General features: G+C 29.9%; 1 protein-coding gene and 1 long non-coding RNA gene across 21 annotated transcripts in view; one reads left to right on the top strand and one right to left on the bottom strand.

The window, feature by feature from the left end:
- Window positions 1–17,017, bottom strand: part of LOC143175111 (uncharacterized) — an 83,445-nt gene extending 66,428 nt beyond the window's left edge. The window contains exon 1 of the long non-coding RNA XR_012999755.1: window positions 16,886–17,017. This is a non-coding gene — a long non-coding RNA (uncharacterized LOC143175111). The remainder of the gene's footprint in view (window positions 1–16,885) is intronic.
- LOC116435176 (uncharacterized) overlaps window positions 1–20,757 on the top strand; it is a 384,264-nt gene that overhangs the window by 240,606 nt on the left and 122,901 nt on the right. For all 20 annotated transcript variants that reach the window (XR_004236703.2, XM_031994464.2, XM_031994459.2 and 17 more), the window contains one exon: window positions 20,051–20,260. Coding sequence is in view for 19 of the 20 variants with exons in the window: in XM_031994464.2 (XP_031850324.1) it covers window positions 20,051–20,260 (210 nt within the window). In the remaining variant the exon portion in view is untranslated. The remainder of the gene's footprint in view (window positions 1–20,050; window positions 20,261–20,757) is intronic.

The raw sequence follows: 20,757 nt of genomic DNA, 5'->3' as shown, positions 1-20,757 counted from the left end.
TGAGAACTCAGAAATCTATTAGTATTTATTCTAGAAGCAATGTACAGAATGAGACAAGTAACTATACACGATTACTGCTCAAGTAATGACTCTAATGAAAAATGTTTCAGCTAAAAGTTTAATGGTTTTAAGGGACATGGCTTGACGACATCGGTCTTTTAACACTTTTTCAACCAACCACGCACGTAGTACTTAATACCAAACCTACTACTAAATGACCTGTTTTAAACTTTTTATCAGAATTTTTTGGAAATAACATTGTTACATTGTCATTTATCTTTACTATTTTTATTGAAAAATACATTCAATATATTTTTAAATATTTATTCCTCTCTTGTTTGTTTTTTATCAAAAAATATATGTAATTTATCAAAAAATATATGTAACTACCGTAACGGATCATTTGACCTATGGAAGGATTCATGTAAAGTCATACACATTTTTGGTATTGTCATATATTCTGCTGTATTGCGTTATATTTGTTGTTGGCTGACGAACGAATAGTGAATTTCACTTCACTTCAAGTGAGCATTGAAGTTTAAATATTTCAAGTTATAGTGCTATTTTGTGAGTCAAAGATTCTTATTTCATTATTTTACTGATCATTCTTATCTCAAAAACGTCGAGAAATTCAAGATATTTGAAATCATTAGAAATAATAAATGATATAAACGAAGAGTGTTCAGAATTTAGTGAAAAAGAACTATCTGGTGGTGAAGTGGATAACATAAAACAACATGATGACTCAAGTAAATAAAGTGAAGATGGCCTGCACAGGCTTTCTTCAATATTCTTCACCTGGCTGTAATCAACTCACGGGTGTTATACAGAGAAATAATCGGCGAAAAAATTCGTAGGCAACAATTTTTATTCTAATTAGCTGAAGAACATACCGAAGATTTTCAACAAGAGCAACAAGAAGAACGAATAAATATACTGGGAACGTCAACAAATTCAAGTTTAGCTTCATGTGTGCGAATGCGAAAAAGGTGCCAAATAAGTTATTGCAAAGAAAACAAAACTACAAAAATCTGTTTCAAATGTAAAAAATATGTGTGTGGAAAATATGCCTTTAAAGTTTGTATATTAAGTACTTATTTCTTTTAGAATTCAATTAAAAAATATTTAATTTTTTTTCTTTTCTTATTTTTGTTTTTTTTTAATTTAATAAATAAATAATTCGGAATCGTTATTTGAAAAATATTCTTTTATTCATACACCAAATTATATTAAATGGTATATTTTTTGCTATTCATCATAAAATATATAACTTTTTAAAGGCGAGTTACTTCACTCGTTATGCTAGGACTAGGTATACATAAAACATCGGTAGGTTTATTGTTAAAGCTAAAATAGCTTCAATTACAAGTAACTTCACTTCAAAATTGATTAGATAACAAAAGAAGTGAACAATTTGGAAAGTAATGCGTTGCTAGAAGCATTGGGGATCTTGATCCGAAACGGAGAGATCTCTCTATTGGGTTAATAAAGTATCAATAGGGTTTTCTAAATATTTTATTCTACATTTTTTATTATATAATTCGATTAATATCATAATTTTCTACAAAAAAGCGCTAACATTTTCCTATTAGAAAATCATTGGTTTAAGAGATATTATACTTTCAATTATTCAAAGTGGCTCAATTAAACCACTGCGGTAACTCACTGGCCACTGCAGATGAACTCTGCATACAAGCGCATGGTAAATTATTCGATTTCTTCTCATAATTTCCATTTCGGAAAATCTTGAAGTTGTCTTCAAATTTTTACATGAGTTACCACAGTGGTTCAATTGTGCCATTTTGAATAATTATGATAATTTTAATATGAATAGTTTAATATCTTTTTATAGAAAATTGCGAAATCAACCGTCTTGTACGATATAAAGTACATGATTTCATTTGAAAAGGCAAACTGTACCTTAAAATGACCTCAACCCGACCTCGACTCGTTCTCCTATTAAACAACCAATAACACCAAACCATACCCTCTTAAAATTATTAAACCTTTATCTGAAATATTTTTCACTAAAATCATTATTTGCGCAGTAGTCGACGTGGCTCCAGTTACGTGCCCCACCCTGTATACAGGGTGTAGCAGGATGTGTTGTAGAACCAAACAAGTAATTCTAAGTAAAAGAATAAGTCGAAAAAAAGAATAGAATTTTTCAGTTGAATGTAAAAGTGAATGGTGTTCGCGAGTTACACATATACAGGGTATCCCAGGATGGACGGCATAACAACGCAGCAAATGATTCTATTTACATACATGGGTTAAAAATAAGGAATAAACTTCTGTCATGTGTTGTTTCGTTTTCGAAAAAGTCGAAGTTGAGAATCTGTCCGGTATGCGTGCATTTGAATAACTACCGAAATAACGAATTTCACTTATTTACATCGTTACGCTAATAGTATTACAAATAACATTAACTCATAACGTACTCCAGCAATTTTAATAGTAACTTTTACTGATCTATTGTATTTGCTAGTTAATGAATTGTTAAAATCGTTGCCCTCATTATCGTATGCATAATGTTACTCATTAAATCCATGATATGTACTGCTAATAACGGATAGTCTTTTAACTTAGATTTTGTCGAATATGAAATAACATATGACAAAGGTTTATTTCATATTTTTAAACCACTTTTAGAAATAAAATGATCTCTTATTTTGTTATACCGCATGTCTTGAGATACCATGTATACTTGGATACTGCTGGTATTACACGTTACTTCTCTTTATGGCCCTTCAAGGATTAATTCATGATCACTTGTAAGCAATCATCTTTTTGAAGTTGCAACATGATCTTAAAGTGGTTTGCCTGAATTAGATCTATAAATCATTCCATATTTTTTAAGCTCTTCCTTATATAACCAGGAAGTGGATACAATGTTTCAAACATGTATACCAACCAGTGTAATCATGAAAATAACTTACTTGCTATGTTTCAGCTGCAATTTCTTAGTTTCCTCTTTCATTTGTTGTATGACTAGGAAAAAATGTATATAATAATTTAAATACATTCTATTTATAAGTAATTTCTTAGTAACCCTTATGTTTATTAAAATGAGAATGTAATAATGTTAAAATTATAAAAAAACAGTAATAACAATTTTCAAAACAGCAATGAACACAGTAATTTCTTTCAATTATTTTGTTTCTTTTATTTATAAATGTATAAAAATAATTACGTTTCTTATTTACAAGTTCAGATTCATTACTAATAAAGTACTGTACTAATAATAACGTAAAGAGGGTCGATCTTTTGAAACTTATGGAGAAAATATTCCGTAAACTGCTGAAAAATGATAACTGATACAAATAAATATAAAAATACAATTTTCCTAGTCATTTATTTATTTTTTCCATTACAGTTTTACTCCTTCAAATCTTAGAAATACAGTAGGATCCTATAAATTTCGATTAAAATATGAAATTTAACGCGGAAACCGTAAACATGAAACCCCTATAATGTAAATCATACCTCTCGCGTTATGAAGGTTCCGACAGTACTTAATTTAAATATTCATAGATAAATGAATGAGAGGTCTATAACGTAAGTGTGTGCATCAGAAAACACAGCTGTTCTTGTCTATAAATTCTAGCACAAATAATAACAGAAATTGATAGATAGGAAGATTGAAATTGCGCATGCTAGTAAGACATTTTCTTTATGAAGACATTTCTTAAGAACGCATAGTTCACAGAAGAGTCCAAAAAATGATAGTCTGAACCAAAATACTTTCTTGAAGTTTTTATCAAGTTCCAAATAAAATAAATAAGTAGGACTATAATTAATTTTATTAAGCTTGAAATGAAAGGAATTAGTAAAACTACAATAAAAATTTAAACCGTAGCTATAATACGCATTAAATGTAAGTAGAATAAATAACTTCTCTATGTTAAACAGAAACGCTAGTAATTGCCCAGAGTGTAAGAACAAGATTTAGTGCAGCTATCCATTGGCTTAACAAAAGGAAGTGCGATAAAGATTAAAGTGGCTTTCAAGTATACGAGTTTTCGCGTTGCCTTTAAATAGTGGAACAGACATGACTAAGAGTATATCAGATAAGAAAATGTTACTATATACAGAAAACATTATAGCAGGAAAATTTTTAAATTTTTCTAAACATTCATTTCTCAACCATATTTATTAGAATTTTTCCTTTTTATGTGGTAAATATAATGTATCCTGAAAATTTCGAATTTTTTATTTCCCACTCTCTATTTTAGCAAAATTTAATTTTCTTGGAATCACAAATACATATGTGTCGTTTTAGAAATTACAGAAAATCACTATTTATGAGATATTATAACATGACGTGCAACATTTTCAGCTTTCATTAAATTATTAAAGTGTTAGAATCGAAGCGAACGTGCGTTAACGTAACGAATTCATATCAAGTCTAAAATACCTAGTTGAAATTTCACATTTAAAATGGCAAGTTCACATTCAATTTCACATTCATTTATCGTATTCACTTTGAAATCCTTAGGGCGGGGCAAATCGGATTTCAGCTTCCTCTTATTTTTTTTTTGTCTATGATTATAAATATCATGATTATGTATATATAGATGTACAAAAAAGGCAAATCAGGAATCACGGAGTCTAGGAAAATGAAAGATACAATAAGAAGCATTGACTCCACAGAATTGATATTGAACATACGTCAATCTCCGCATATCTTGTACAACCCTACAAAGAAGACATACTTGTTGAATAATTAAAAAGAGAACAATTTTACATTTGACATCACTTGTTAATAAAATGATACATTTTGAAAAACAACAAAAGAAGTTAAAGACTAGGCCAGAGAAAGACACTATCAACCCTTAGCACATTAACCATTTATAGCGACAAGCTGTTAGTTCACAAAATATTGTTCAATCAATACAGTAAAAAGAAGAAAATACTATAAACATCGTAAAGGACACTGAAATATACTTATAAAAATTACAATATTTCTTTCACATAATCGCATTTTGTAAAATTTACTATATTGGAATAATCGACTTGACAATAAGGGGATCTTCACTGTGGTCTTGTAATTACGGAAGAGGAGAACGCAAATAAGAGATAATGGAACCATTAAAGCAATCGCAGAAACGTAGGTATCTATACACTGCCGCTATTGTCGTATTCCTGATTCCAAGCGGTAGTGTTATTGGGCGGAAATGTATAATACTCTACATAGAGATGAGATGCGCACGGCCGAACGTCATATTCATGTATCTCCAATACATACTAATCTATTATTTACTGAATATTTGACAATCTATCAAAACATAAGAGTGAAAGTTGTTGATAGGAGTTTGGAAACTATATTTTATTGCTTTGATGCGAATAATAGCGTCAGGTTTCTCGAACAATTGTGAGACAGATGTGTCAACGTGACCCCAAATGCATTTATCATTTGACAGAATTAGACATTTCTCCAATAAAACGTCTCGCAAATACTGCTTTGACTAATTTCGGAATTATATGAAGAAATGAGTAGATATAAATAATGTAAGATGAATGTAAGTGAATGTAAAACATGAAGGACTAACTGAAAATAAACAAAAAAGAAATAAGTCAAGAAGATTCATAAACAAAAATAGCAGAAGAAGCGTACAACATATTACAGTGTGTGATATTTTTTATTGATTAATTAACAGATTCAGTTTTCGCTACGAGAATAGCTAACCGAAAAGTCTGACATTATCCATTACTAAACCACTGTTAATTAATTATTAAATTGACACGAATAATTAGTATGTTGTATTTTATGTAAAGAACCTAAAATACTTTATGTTCATTTTTATTTGAAGTCATACTGAATGTCTCGAAATTTAGTAAGCTGCTTCTTAAATTACGCTTATATCACAAAAACGGTATGTTGCATTTAAAATATTGCAACTAGGTAAATTGTCAACTAGGTAGAACGTCTGCTAATATTGAACATTTAAAAAAATATACAACCGATGCGTGATTTTTCACTTTCGCTTTCTTTGAAATTTCTCGATAAATGGTGATATACTTCTTTTTTCTTTGCGTTCGGACATGCAACTTTATTATTGGACAACACATATTTGTGAGGATCGTTACTGCGGCATGATATTTTTAGTTAAGCGTGAAAATGTAACAGCAGCAAATATTTGGAACATAATATATTTGTCAACATCGACAGACGCGTTAAATGGAGTGATTTCATGAATAAATATTAACCCCATGCACTTCGTCGTCGCCCCTACGGCGACATCTAGAAACAATTTTGTTTTCTATAAATGGTTTTTCGTATTGTTAGATTTGTTATATTGTAATTGTATTAATAAAACATAACATTAAAATGTATAAGCGTTTTTTTTAATAATTCGGAGTTACTGGAAGGTCATATCAGAAATTGCTCGGAGTAAAAAGGATTAAAATATAAAAAAATTCAACTTCAAATTAAGAAGATCTGGGAGATAAAATTCCAATCTTAATTATAATATAAATTCTCGTATACCATATATGTATTTACTGTCTTATTTATGTAATATGAAATGTTGGATTTCTTACTAGTTGTAGGTTGATCATTCAAATGATAAATAAGCTGTGGATTTTTATACAATGTGAAATTTTTAAGAACATAGAAACACAGAATTAAAATAGAAAATGGATTTCCTTAACAAACGTTATGAAAGGCACTGTACTTTAGATGTTTTGCATTTTTCTCTGTATCGTATGCATTCCCTGCAATTTTGCACCTCCAAATTTCTTATAAGCGCATCAAATCCGCAATGTAGGTATATATATATTTAAAAGTTATAAGAAATGTTATAGTCGCAAAAATGTATAGAAGTAAAAATGGTGTCAAAATATTTTAATTGAAAAAAATGTTTATTTCCGTTATAAAACCAACTTTTCTTTCATTTTGAATAATTTCATATTTCACATTACACGACCTGAGATTTAATACTTTCGTAGTCAATAAAAATCTAAATACATATTCGAAACTTATTCTGAGAATTTTATTGAATGTAACAATGAATTCGGTATATTTTCATTTTCAGTTGAAATATTTATAACCAAATTTATTGAAAAGTAATTGCATTATATAGTCCAACTTGTAGTACATTAAACCAGTTGTGTTACCAATAATATATTATCACAATTTGTTTCTGAATATTTATTAATAATATATAACTTTCAAATAATATGAAATACTTAGTCTCAAACAACAAATCATACTTTTTCGTTGAATGAAAACACTGCTCATCATTTACAAATAATTCCTCCGGATTTGCTGTTTAAATTAATACATTAAATTATTAACATATTAAACAATTCTTCATTATTTTGCAAATTCGGGTTTCGCAGTTTAAACATATTTCAGTAATTATTTTATTTTATCGTATTCGTTGTGAGTGAAATTCTGTTCAGTTGAAAATGTACAACCGTATGTGTTTGCAAACAACATGATGATACAACGTTCAAAAATATAAAATTTATAAAAAATGTAAATGATCACATTAAAATTTGCAACGTTGCACACATCTTTATGTGTAAAAATATAAATAATAAATAGGAAATAAGTTGATTACTCGAGTTCTGCTCAAAGAATGAAAAATGGGTAGGTGTATGTATACAATAATACTTAGCTTTAACTGTGATTTCTTTGAAATTGAGAAAGATGATCTAAATAAGAAGAAAATCTAAACAAAAGGAAAGTCGAACGTTGGTTGTCTGCGTTTCGGCAATGCGTGTCTTCTTAACCAGTGCGTTTGACGAGTATATACCTCATCTTAAAATACAAAATGGTACTAATTCTTTCAACGATAAATTATTTATTTTTTCAGATAAACGTGTAATTCTTCTTCGTTTCGCTATAATTTTTCGTTAAAATATATTATAGATGTATTTTCTTTGCGTTTGGTGAGTATACGCTTTATTATTTGATTTTATTGCACATACAATGAGAAATTTTTTAAACTAAATCCCACAATTAACTGATTAAGAGAACGAACAATTTTTTATGAGATACTCATACAGATTCGAATTTATCCGACCAGTATTCGATTCTGTTTGCGAATACTTTTCTTATTTCCCAAAGTACTCATACAGAGCTCGAGTCTTTTGCGTTTAGATTCGAATATATTTAATCTTTTCGTTCCTCAATAAGTATTCTTTTTAATATGAATTTTGCGAAAAAAAAACTTTTTTATTGAGTTTCGGCGTATAATAAACAGAGCGAGAGCCGCTGACAAGGGAAGTCGTAAGTCTTGACAATGTCAGGGCACTCGTCTTGTAGCCATCGAGGCAACAGCGTCATAGTAAAACAGTTTCCATTCCGCACAGTCTCACATTTATTTATAACAACAGGCAATAACAACATTCAACTCTACAACTTGCGAGAGTCTCTGCACAGACTCTTTTTCGGACATTTTCACTCAAAAATCATTCTCTCCCTCACAATCATTCTTCTCATTCGCACTCTGCAAAACTTTCAAACATATCCATTCAAAGCCTAACTAGAAACCTTGGACCTGCGACATTGTGCAGGCTACTTTCCCTGGACCTTTAGGCTTTCCTCTTTCCTTGCCTTTCGTTCACACTCATTCTCGCATTCACGCTTCTTAAAAATATCCTAAGCTAAAAATCCTGAACACCACAATAGTTAATAATAGTTTCTTAAATAAAGAGTGTTTAAGCAAAAACCGGAATCTTATAGAGGTTTCATGTGAAAAACTATTACTCTGCATTTTTCGTTTATTTCTTCAATTAAATTTATTTTTTTTCAATTTGCATTTTTATATCAGAAACACCGTGTATATCAGCGTTTAAAATCACAGATGATTCCACAGCTTGTTGTTGGTTATGTCAAAGTGGTGAAAGCGTGGAAAGGATACTAATTGGTTAACAAAAGTCGAAACAGAAGATTCAACGACAGAAATAGGCTTGTTTGAAAAACTAATCGTGGCTAATTACACTGTTTTTATTCTTGTAATTTCCTACGTAATTGCATCTACCTGTATTACAAAGGTTCGTCTGTAAATTGGCCAAATTGGCTTCTGAATAATGACCATCGCCCTTGTGAAAAAATATCAGCAAATTTACCTGCGGATTACGGGCAACAGACACATATGTGACAGATTTTTCTTTGAATCAGAACTGACAGCGAGTGGTCCACAGAACATTATTGACGGTCGACGGGATTTAGTCGAATTTCCACGTGGCTAGCGATTGACAAACGAAACTCGTATCTCTGTGTGTCACAAATTTGTATATAAGCATATAGAAATTGTGGTTCTACATATGTACCATTAGATGACACTTCTGAGTATCTACATTATTTAAATTACTACTGTTTTGTGTTTTACTTGCAAACTTATTCACCGATGTGAACGAAGCTTGGTATGTGTTAGAAAATAAGTCTCATTTCTTTCTTTTTATTTGTTTAACTGTTTTATAATTTAATAATTCATTTTATAATTAATTAATTTATTTTAGTTTTCTTTTTTGAATATACAGTACACAGTTATATAAGCATCTATTTTGTAAAAGATAAAAACTAGGTAACTGAAAAACTTCCTTTCCAGAAAGTCAAGAATGTAAAGACGTGCTCATAAAAGTGATAAAAGATATCCAAGTACATCTAAGATATTTTATATAAAAAGCACCAAAAGTTATTATAGTTATCTCTCAGTTTCGACAGTAGGTACAAAGAATGATCTGAAATTAGAGTAACGATATGTTTCATTCATACCCAAACGATTTTTAAAAATGTATTTACTTTAAATATTAATATTTACCTCTTTAGTTATATTTGATGTGCTTAATAACAGTAAGTGATTTTATTTCATTTTCACCGTAGACGGTAATAATAAATTAGTTAATCTTGTTACACAATATGTGTGATTTAGAACAGTGGAGTCAATCGTACAATAGATATGTTACAATAATCCCAAAAGCATTATTTTTGAGTAATATACATTTTTTCGGATACAATATCAAAACAAAATTTTTGTTCATAAATTTCCATCCATTACAACGCCCGAATTTAGACATTTTATTGGTCTCCGATAAATTTATAATCCAAAATAGTGTCTTACATAAAACATTGTAAAATTCAAAGTAAGATTAATCTTTGATTTGTCGAGTGCGATGTATACAATATTTATAACATACCCATGCATGTGATTTAGAGAATATTCAAAATTGCATTGAAAATTATATTACTATTATTAAATTCACAACTTTTAAACCCTTATGAGGACTCGTAAGAAACATCTAAGATTGAAATTAACAAAACTAAATATATCTTGATTCTCTTGAGTCCAAATTAAGCATTATATTTCTGTTATCAACTATTATACTTTCAATTAATCGTGGATATATAAGAATATGAAGTTCTCTTTTGTTTCTAGTAAATTGTTAATGACATGAAAAATATATAACAGTTCCTTACTTTGTTACATAAATACGAATAACTTTTCATTTTTACTACAAAATTTCTTTGTCTTCAATCATTTCTTTTTACCGTACTATCAGTAACAGAATTTTATCATCGGAAAACATTTATTTTAAAGCATTGATATAAAGACGTTTTTAACTTTAGTTATAAAAGATCGCTCTTCAGTTTACTACGAGGAGTTCAACCTTTAACCTTATTGAGAAGAGAGACCGCAAAATCACAGAGGAAGGTATGGTGAGTCGAATTAATTGCACTGTCCCCTCTTAATCAGTTCGTTCTGCTAAAGAAGCTGAAAGTTCGCTTATCTCATCTAACAGTAGAAATTTTTCTCCTGAGAATTTCTTCATTAAACGGATATCTGAATATATTTACGACTTGCTCGTAATTTTTGGAAATGCATTTTCGATTAAATATATTTTGAGTAAGATCGCTTTAGTAAAGACTTTTAAACGGTGAGAATCTATAGACGATTGACCATAGACAGTTATTATTCGAATGTAGTGATACTCTTATCAACTTACTCTATTGTAGTAGCCGTTTCTTACAAAATCTTTAAAGACTTTAATGATTCTGTCCATTGTAATTAACAAATCAAGTATGCAATTAGTAAATTATAAAATTACAATATTCACGTAACTATTGAGTGTATTAAAAAACTTATCTATTTCGAAAAAATTAATTTAAGAAGAATGATGTCAACGTTTAATATTAAATATTTTTTATCTTTTAATAGTAACAATTGTTTTTATCTTTTAATAGTAACAATTGCTTTTATATACTAATAAATTCAATAGTATTTATTTATTTCAAAACTAAGAATGTAGGAGGATATCAAATACGTATTAATAAATATCTTAAGACCAAGAGGCATTGTCAATTCTCTACATAATTACTGGTGATTAAATATTTGATCTCATTTAAAGTCCAAAGTACTATTTCAAGTAATATGGATCTAAAACAAACATCACCTGTACTTCCAACATCGAAGGATTATTTATATAATTTCGTTAAGAAATAACTTATTTTATTTAAGATGATTCTGCTATTATAGATTAGATTTGGTTTTGGGTGGCTCGATTATTCAAACAGTAACCACATAAATATCATTTAAGTTAACAACAGAAGTTGAAATCAAATAAATGTCTCTTATGTAAATAATAGAAAGTAAAATGTATTTTATTTTATTTTAAAACAGTGACAAAGCGTAAATAAAACAGTCAGAATCGATTAAAATCAGATTCACTTGATTATGTAAGTTTATTTATTGTGCATATCTATAGAGTCATCACTTTTATCTGTGATACAAAACATAATGAAAATAGTTAAATAATTGATCAATTAATACTATAAATATCGAGTATTTAATACGAATAATACGTAATCTCTATAAAAATTCTAGCAATAAATTATTTTCAGTTTCCTCAAACACTCATTGTAGTATTCAAGTTAAACTATTTATTTTCAAGATCATTTCGAATATTCAATGCTTTTAAGAGATCAGTAAGTGCAAAACAAAAAAATCAAAACCAGTCGTATTAACTGATACGGTAATTTTGGTGTTAATTCCCTGTAATAGAATAAAATTGCTCTGTGCATAAACACAACTAAAGACACCCTCCTCATTGTACAAGCGTCAATACAAAACTATAATTTTTAAAAGAGCCTGAATGCGCATACGTTTTAATGTCACAAATGAGTATTTTTTAGCAATTTTTGTAATACAGGATCCTACTGTATTCACTGCAGGCATAAACTTTGATGTTATATCTACTTGACATATATCTCTGAGGCAGACCAATAATATACTGCAATAAATATGTCCAAGTTGATGTAAAATTTAACCGAGCAAAAGGTCGAGTCTAAGGGGTTAATATATCATGATCCACAAATAGCAACTACGGAATACTGAACACTCCGTCTACCATCTTTCATTCACTCATATCGTACCACCATGTAAAAGTATGTATTTTTCAAAATTACATCACTGAATGAAAGCGCTGTTATTAAGTAACAAATGTATAAATAACTATGTTACTACAATTCACAACAATATTTTGCTTTAAAATATTTGTGGCAGGTAATAGCGTTAATTTAAGAATGAATACATTTTTTATGAAAACTAAATATGTAATGATATATCCATAATGTTCTTAAAGATAACAGTATAATCGGAAACGAAATGATTCATTGCATAAAAATACAGGAAACAGGAAAATGTTATTTGTATGATTACGAACACGGTGGGTTGTCTATTTGATGATACTTTCGTATGCCTATTTAAAATATGTTATACTGCAAATATCTAAAAGTATGTAACTGTAACTATTATCAGGTGTTCCGAAAATTTTCACCGTTTTTTGTTAAGTAGAATTTTCGGTATTGTTGTAATAACAATATATAATATATCCGGCAACTGCAAATTAGTGTCAATTGCAGTCCTCAAGTCTGCAATATTTAACCCCTTGTTGAATGTATTTTATTATTAATAATTTGAAAGAACGCGAAGAAACCTCCTATTTATTGTAAGTACGCACTTACTTCGAAGGTAAAACATTGATAATAGGAAAATAATTTCTAACTTCGACTTATATACAATGAATAACATTGATTTTTATTGAATTAAAAATCCTCACCGCGAGTTTTACTCATCATTATACGGTAAGGGGTTAATCATAATGATCTTCAAGAGAGTATAGCAGAATAAGGGGATCAAAAGTGCCCCTTTTAGAATTTAAAAGAAATAACGTGCAAATGAAAAAATTAAGTTATTAAAGTTAATCGAAGACGACTTTTGACCCCCTTATCCTGCTATATCTTTTGGACACAATCTCGAAACCTTTATCGCCCGAAGAGAATTTTTGGAATCAGTTTCGAGTGGTTTCTTCATTGCGTCTTCTTCAAATGCCTTACAAATCTTTTGATATGTTTGTGATGCATTGGAATATAACATATTATATTATGTTATATATATTCATAGAATATTCATAGAATATTCATATTATGTATATAAATTTTATATACATAAAAACAAGCTCAAGTGCACAACTTGAAAAGTGCTAATTGACAGACTCGGCAACTTTACTTTGTAGGTCAGGTTGGTTACGGTTCACAGTCGCCAGATAGTTGTTAATGTAATAGGTACTCGAAAAAGGTCGTGCGGTTTTGTTGTTAGCAATGAATTGAAGTTCGATTTCAATTAGCATTTCACTGGTTTAATGAATGGAATTGGTATTAGTAGCAAATTCTGTTTTTCCGTTAGTATTGGTTAAAGTAAAATACTATTATAAAAACGTGATCTGTGTTTAAATTTTGATTTAAGAAACCTTAAAAGTGAGGAAAATATCCGATACACCTTGGAATTTGGGGCGAATCAGATATTTCTTATTTTTTAGCTTTTGCTTATGAAACGAAGATTTTCAAGTTTTTTAATCATTTTTTTTATTGATATTGAAGTGTGATGTAGTTTTTACTTATGAAACAAAGGTTTTTAAGTTTTTTAATCATTTTTTTATTGATATTGAAGTTTGATGTATTGCTCCGATTAGCTATAAATATTTTAATAAATGTATTAATAAATAATAAAAAATTGTCAATCAAAATGATCAATGCAAAGCTTAATTAAATTTAATATAATGTAGTGAAATTCATCTTTGAACTTGCTTAAAAGAAATGAAATACGATTCTTCTGTCAACTTAGCAATAAAGTACAACCAATTTATTACTAATAACTTATTAGTAATAAGTTGGAGATATTTTCTTGCGATCAAGTTACTTTTCCATACTTAGTTTTATCTAAAGAATCACCTTCTTTTCATTTATATCACGAGATAGAAAAAAGTTGGAATACATACCTACAAGAATTCATATTGTGCTACTTTACATAAAATAATATGTCAACTAAATATAATAATTACAACAAAATAAAGGGAAAGTAAAATGCACATCGGAGTGGACAAAAAAAACGAAATAAACATCAAATAAACATTGAGTGAAGTCCAGGAAAGATTTTAATTAATTTTTGTCTAAATGAAACGATAATACGTAAGTACTTCAATGTTCTTACCGTAGCAAATTAAACGATTCAAGTGTATTGTATGAGACCTAATAAAATTAATGTGTAAGGATAAAAGAATTTCAAGCTGTAGAAAAAATATCCATCCAATAAAGATGTTAAAAGTTTCCTTTCGTAGCTCCCACTCGCTCTTCCGTGAGATGCTTGCAAGGTTCACTTATTGTATGGAAGTTTGCACACTCTCAGTACGTGATGTTACTATAAGGCTGTGAAACGAACCACGAAAATAGCATCCTCGCCAAAGGATCCTTTTATGTTGAAGAAGTAGGTAGCCCAAGGTAGCAGCTTAGAACTTGCTAGAAAATTTTGTCTCTATGTTTTCGAGCCTTTTTGTTTTTAATATAAATTTGTCCTACAACACAAATGTACAGTTGCATAAACTGACATCAATTTACAGTTTATTAACGGAATGATATTATAATATAATATGTGAAAAAAGACAATTATTCATGAATTCGATGTGCAAGTTAAATAAGTTTTCTAACCTATGTCCAAAATTATGTATTTATGTGTTTATTATTTCTTGTTCCGTTTGAATAATAGTAGGCATTTGTAATAAAAAAAGGTAAAATTTAAATTTTTACGTGGAAACAGTATCTCATCATCATAAGAATAATAATTCACCGAAGATCAAAAATTTATGAAACAGTGATCAGTAAATAAATGTTTTACTAAAAAATGATTCGTTGCGAATTTTTAAATTTCCATTTTCTAAATATAGCTTTCCATTTTTCAAATTTTTCAAATTGTTGGAATTGCAAACAATAGTGCATGCAGTTTTTGATATGTTGTCTCTCTTAAAATGGAATTTTACAGTAGTTCTCTATCTCATTTCAGCTTGTTATAATGAATAACGTCGACATAATTTTAATTACCTCTCAGTATGCTTAAATTAAAAAGATGTAACTGTAAAAGATTTATATGAAACTGGAAACGTTGGCTTCATAATGTCAGTCACGACGAAACCGTGATGCTTTTAACATGTAAAAAGACTGTCCCGAGACATCTGAGAGGAACGAATTTAATTACAGTAATCTGTTTAGTATTTGCATTAGCATTTGCTGTTGCTCTATTTTAATTACTCGTATATAATTGGACTACAATATTTATGATATACAAAAATCGATAAATTTTCGTGAAAGAAAAATAATGACGAAAATTTATGACAGTCATATTTTACATTTAAATTTTTACGTGCAAATAAATCATTTTTTGACTTTATTTTTTGAAAAACATTCAGTAAAAGATATAAATCTTGTTAAAAATATAAACATTACATTATAAATTTTCTATATTTCGGTACAACAGAACATGTTTTTATAAACAATTTTGTTTATTTTCATAGTATCATCTTATACAGCGCAGAAAACATTTTTTTATATCTACTGTAGTTTTAAAGATGCAGAGGAAAATACGGTAACAGCTATTTCTATTCATGAGGCGATTTCACTCCCAAGAACCGAAATTGGGCCATAAAAATAATTGTCCAATACTTGCTCTGAGGTCTCCCGCAAACCTTTAATATTTAAAAAAGAAACAGAAGCTTCCGATTATCAAAGTTTTCTCGCCAGGAATATTACAAGCCAGTTTTTACACAGTGGTCAACAAAATCATGGATTATAATATTTTATGTTGATTAAAAACAGTGAATTAATTAATTTTATATGTTGAAAAAAATGTTGCAAGGTAGAAGCAGTTATACCTCAAAATATCATCATTTATATGAATGTTCTTCTTTATTCTCTGTGCTGAATCTACGCATATATTGCAATACGCACGATTAACTTAATGAAACTAAATGTAATTATTGCTAAAAACGATAAAGAAATATCGAGAAAGATAATCATTATTTTTTAAAAGGTAAATGTACTTACGGAAAAATTATATTATGGTTTTAATTTGTCGATCTTTTTGTTGATCTCTTTTAAAATGTTTTAGTAATGGTACAACCATATACAACGAATTTTTGATAAGTAATATCTCGATCAATAATGCTGCATTTTAAAAGAGTAATGGGATGATACATGTATCAATTGATCTCCATGTTATTTAAACTACTTTCTCTTATAAAGTGAAGAATACATTGCCATAATGAACAACTTCTGGAGTATTTTGTTAAACAAAAAAAATTACTTTAAATTTCATAAACAGGATTGCATATTCTTCTTTTATATTCATATTCTTACGTCGTGGAACATTTGCCGACGACATAAACCACCGTTGGGAGCTCCGTTGTACTTAACACGATCAAATGCACGCTAGACACTTTGGTCAAAACATTTCCAGTTTTTTACACTCGGCTTCCAGGGCCTAATCCAATAACCACGAGACGAAGAGGCGCAGCCTCTTCAAAGATTTTCTAAATTTCTGCCTACCTGCATCAGCAGGAAGTTCCTTATTGCTCTATATCGCGACTTTTTGTTCATAAGTCTCAGGGAAATAGACTACGGCTTCTCGTAAGTTCACTTAACACGTGCCGAAGATTTTAGTCATCGCGTAAGTCTATTTTACAGTGCGTTACTGACAAGATCCCAGCCGGCCTGCGGCTCAAAAGTGAAGAGGGGCAAGGGGACTCGGCCGCACTTTCCACCTCAGCTTGTGGCTCGGCCACTAACAAAGACGTGCCGAACTAATTCCACCATTACTATCGAGCCGAGCGCCGTGAGTGGACGTCTCCCCTTGTCCCTCTTCACTTTTAAGCCACAGGACGGTTGGGACTTGTCAGTACTGCACTGTACCAAGCGATTGTTGAACAAGTCTAGCATCCGGACGCATAAAATTCAACGAATCAGAGATCGCCTCGCTGACAGTTCGCCTCGAAGCCGCTGAGGACACGTCGCCATCTTGAACTACGCGCGTTTCACCCTGAAGAAGGGACTTTCTCCACTACTGGGTCGTGGGGATATCTCTTTGGTACCTTACTCCTTCAGGTTGGAAACCAATTAAAAACTGAAAACAAAAAAAACTAAGAGAAGACGCTCTTCGGAAAGACTCACAAAATCAGTTGGTTCACAAACTCCGTGAAATCAAAAACGAACTCTCCCGCCACTATCTTCGCGAACCTTTTTCCAAGTTACATTTTTGTTGCTCTTCGTGGGCCTCATTCGCTGCTAACTTTGCTGGTCATAATTACAACATATTTCATTATCTTCAATACCTTAAATCGTTATGAGAAAAGTTCAAATTTGATCTGAACACATATAACACACAAGAAATATAATAACCATTACATTAACTTTAATTAAGTAATATAGAGTTTATTTAATTTATGGTATCGTCCATACCTACGAACATGTGATGTATTTAGTTGATACATAAATAAATTTCACTATAAGTCAATAACAAGCCATTATATGTACGTAAGTATCTCATTTGAACTTGTAATATACAATTATTTGACATTAAATAGATCATACGCAATAATGTTAAACACTGTTAATTACAAGTGTTGCATTACTTATTTCGAAAACAGTTATTACTTCTTAAATAAAATGATATTTATTTATGTATCAGTCCAATACATAACGCAGTATTAACCCAACTTCCTGAGCCATGATAACAGACCAGAATGATTTCTAACAAAGAGACCACATGTAGTGTCACGCTTGGTGTACGTGTAAGCACTGGAGCTTACATTGTGTAATAGTGGGTTAAGAGCTTGCCAGTACAATTGTACAGCTATAAGCTGACACATCTGATTTTCGAGTTTCACGACGCGAAATACCTATATAAAAACCGTGGGAAAGTATAGATTTTCTATCGTAGAAATTTTATGTAATAAAGATTTAACATGATCGAAAGACCTTTTAAAATATCATTCCGTGTGTGCAAAAATTTCACAACACAGTTATTTGATGAATAATATTTAAACAAGTAAAAGGTAAACAGTAATTAAATTAGTTACCAATATGTAATTTAATTCACTTCAGTTAATTAGTTATTTAACTATACCTACCTGTATATAATTATAATATTATTATAATCAAGAAAAAGAAATAATAAGGTAATATATTGTTTCTATACAGTCCAATAGTTCCCCAAACAAAAAATTGTTTATAACTAAAAAATATTAATTTTTTAATACATATTTGTTAGAACAGATTTCATCGTATAGCAAATATTATTTAACTTAGAGATTATGAACATTTCTTTGTATGTACTGTACATATTGATTTACATTTATAACGTTCAAATTAAAAGTTCATGAAAGAACGCTTCGTGCATTAGAAATGACGATACAGGGAAAGTTAGTTTTCAACATAAATGCATATATGAGAAATGTTGAGTTAAATACGAGCCAATACTAAAACTTTTTCGAATAGAAATGAAATCACACTATTTTTTATACTTGGTACTATATTTTTTAAATTATACAAATAAATTGCGATTGAAATATAATGCATTTATGATATAGACAAGGAACTTTTTATTTACTTTTCATGTAATGAATACGTAGTGTTTTATTGAGAATTATTATATTAGTATATTAGTACATGTGTAGATATAACCAAGATATTAATTAGATTTTAAATCATATTTTTGTATTTACTATAGAATTATGAAATCCTGTTCCACGATTTCTGTTATTGAGTACTTTCTGCAAGGAACTTTATTACAATACTTATATCTACTTATCGTTAAAATGAAAATTGACTTGTTTGTTATCGCTACATGCTTCAATAACGCCCACAAAACAATATGACAAAGCTATTAATTTTTTTAATAAGAACATTGTTAAAGTATAAAATTCTCTTGATCGTTACACACTGTGATTAAGCAGTTTTAGAAAGAACAATGATTATGAAGCTAATTAAAACCGATGCAATAGCTACGGTGATTTGATTTGCCCTAAGCGATAGTCATTTTGAAAGTAAGATTAAACACAACGTGCCTATTACAGGTATTCATAGATCATTTAAAAATGCTATGCTCTTTCGGTATTTGATTAAAAGAAACATGTACACCTGACCCTCCATTTACGCGGAAATGCGTTCCTTGTGGACTCCTTTTACGCGAATGAAAATCACGTAAATAGAGTCTGCCGACACAAGAGAAAAGAAAATATTAATAAGAGAAATTGGTATAAGTTTTAAAATACATATTTATTTCACGTGACCAAATAACAGAAATAATAATAATATTTCAGACTCGCATAAAAAAGTACCGCGTAAATCGAGGATCAAGTGTATCATATACACATACACGAAACAATGAAGTGATCAATCGTTCTTACCTATTTCTTACCTTCATTCAATTCGTTTAAATAATTTTGAACATACCTTCCTATTTCTATATATCATGCTACATCGGAAAGCCAAATTATTTCAATTAGTGATTAAATGCAAGGAACAAAAACTAAAGTGAAGAGTACGACAATAAAACGAATAAACGAATAATAAAACAGAACTGCTATTGAAATATTTGCTGGTAATTGTATACAGGAGATGAATAAAATAATGTAATGTTACTGTTTATGAGAGAAACAAGTGAATCGATATTGTGGCAGAAGTAAACATTACGAATGACTGCGTGAATTGCAGGTCCGTGGCGTAGAAGTGGGTATAGTGGTGTTGGTGTTGATCTTTTGGGCGGGCGCGATAGCGCTGTTCTTCAATCGTTGGGGCAAGATTCGCATGTTGCTGCCATATCAACCCGACTACAAGGAACAGTTAAAGGTTCCTGGCACTGGGGTATGCGCAGCGGCGAACGCCGCATACACGCAACACCCGACTCAACACACCTGCTCTCAGGTAATGCATACTTACACCGTACTCCTCGCAACATTAACCTTTCACAAGCAAATCTGTACAGACTTGATCAATACGGATATAAATTGAGATTTATTGCAGTGCAATTTACTTCGACCAGCTGAGCTTACATTTAAAAAAGTAAATAATAATTTTCCATTTTTATTTGAAAATTTACTCCAAGTAGCACGCTACTTACTTACCTAGAACATTAATATTTACAAATACATACGATTGCTTAAAACGCTAATGAGTGCGGTTTTCTAATTAACGATTCATTTAAATCTGTATATACCTGTACAAGTTATTTTCTTCTTTGTGGTATATACTTGGATAATTATTGTTGTTGTTTAAAAGTGATAATATAAACTGTCATTTAAGGCAGTGCAGTTTGCTTCGACGAGTTGAGCTTGCATTCAGCAAAAAGTAATAACTATTCATTATAAAAATAGTAATTCATTTCAATTCTTAGTTGAAGTTCATTCGAGATAGCACGCTGC

Source organism: Nomia melanderi, chromosome 11 (assembly GCF_051020985.1).
Source record: "Nomia melanderi isolate GNS246 chromosome 11, iyNomMela1, whole genome shotgun sequence".
In the NCBI taxonomy this organism is placed as follows: domain Eukaryota; kingdom Metazoa; phylum Arthropoda; class Insecta; order Hymenoptera; family Halictidae; genus Nomia; species Nomia melanderi.
The sequence above is the reverse complement of the archived record's forward strand: the minus strand, read 5'-3'. Positions and strand labels throughout refer to the sequence as shown.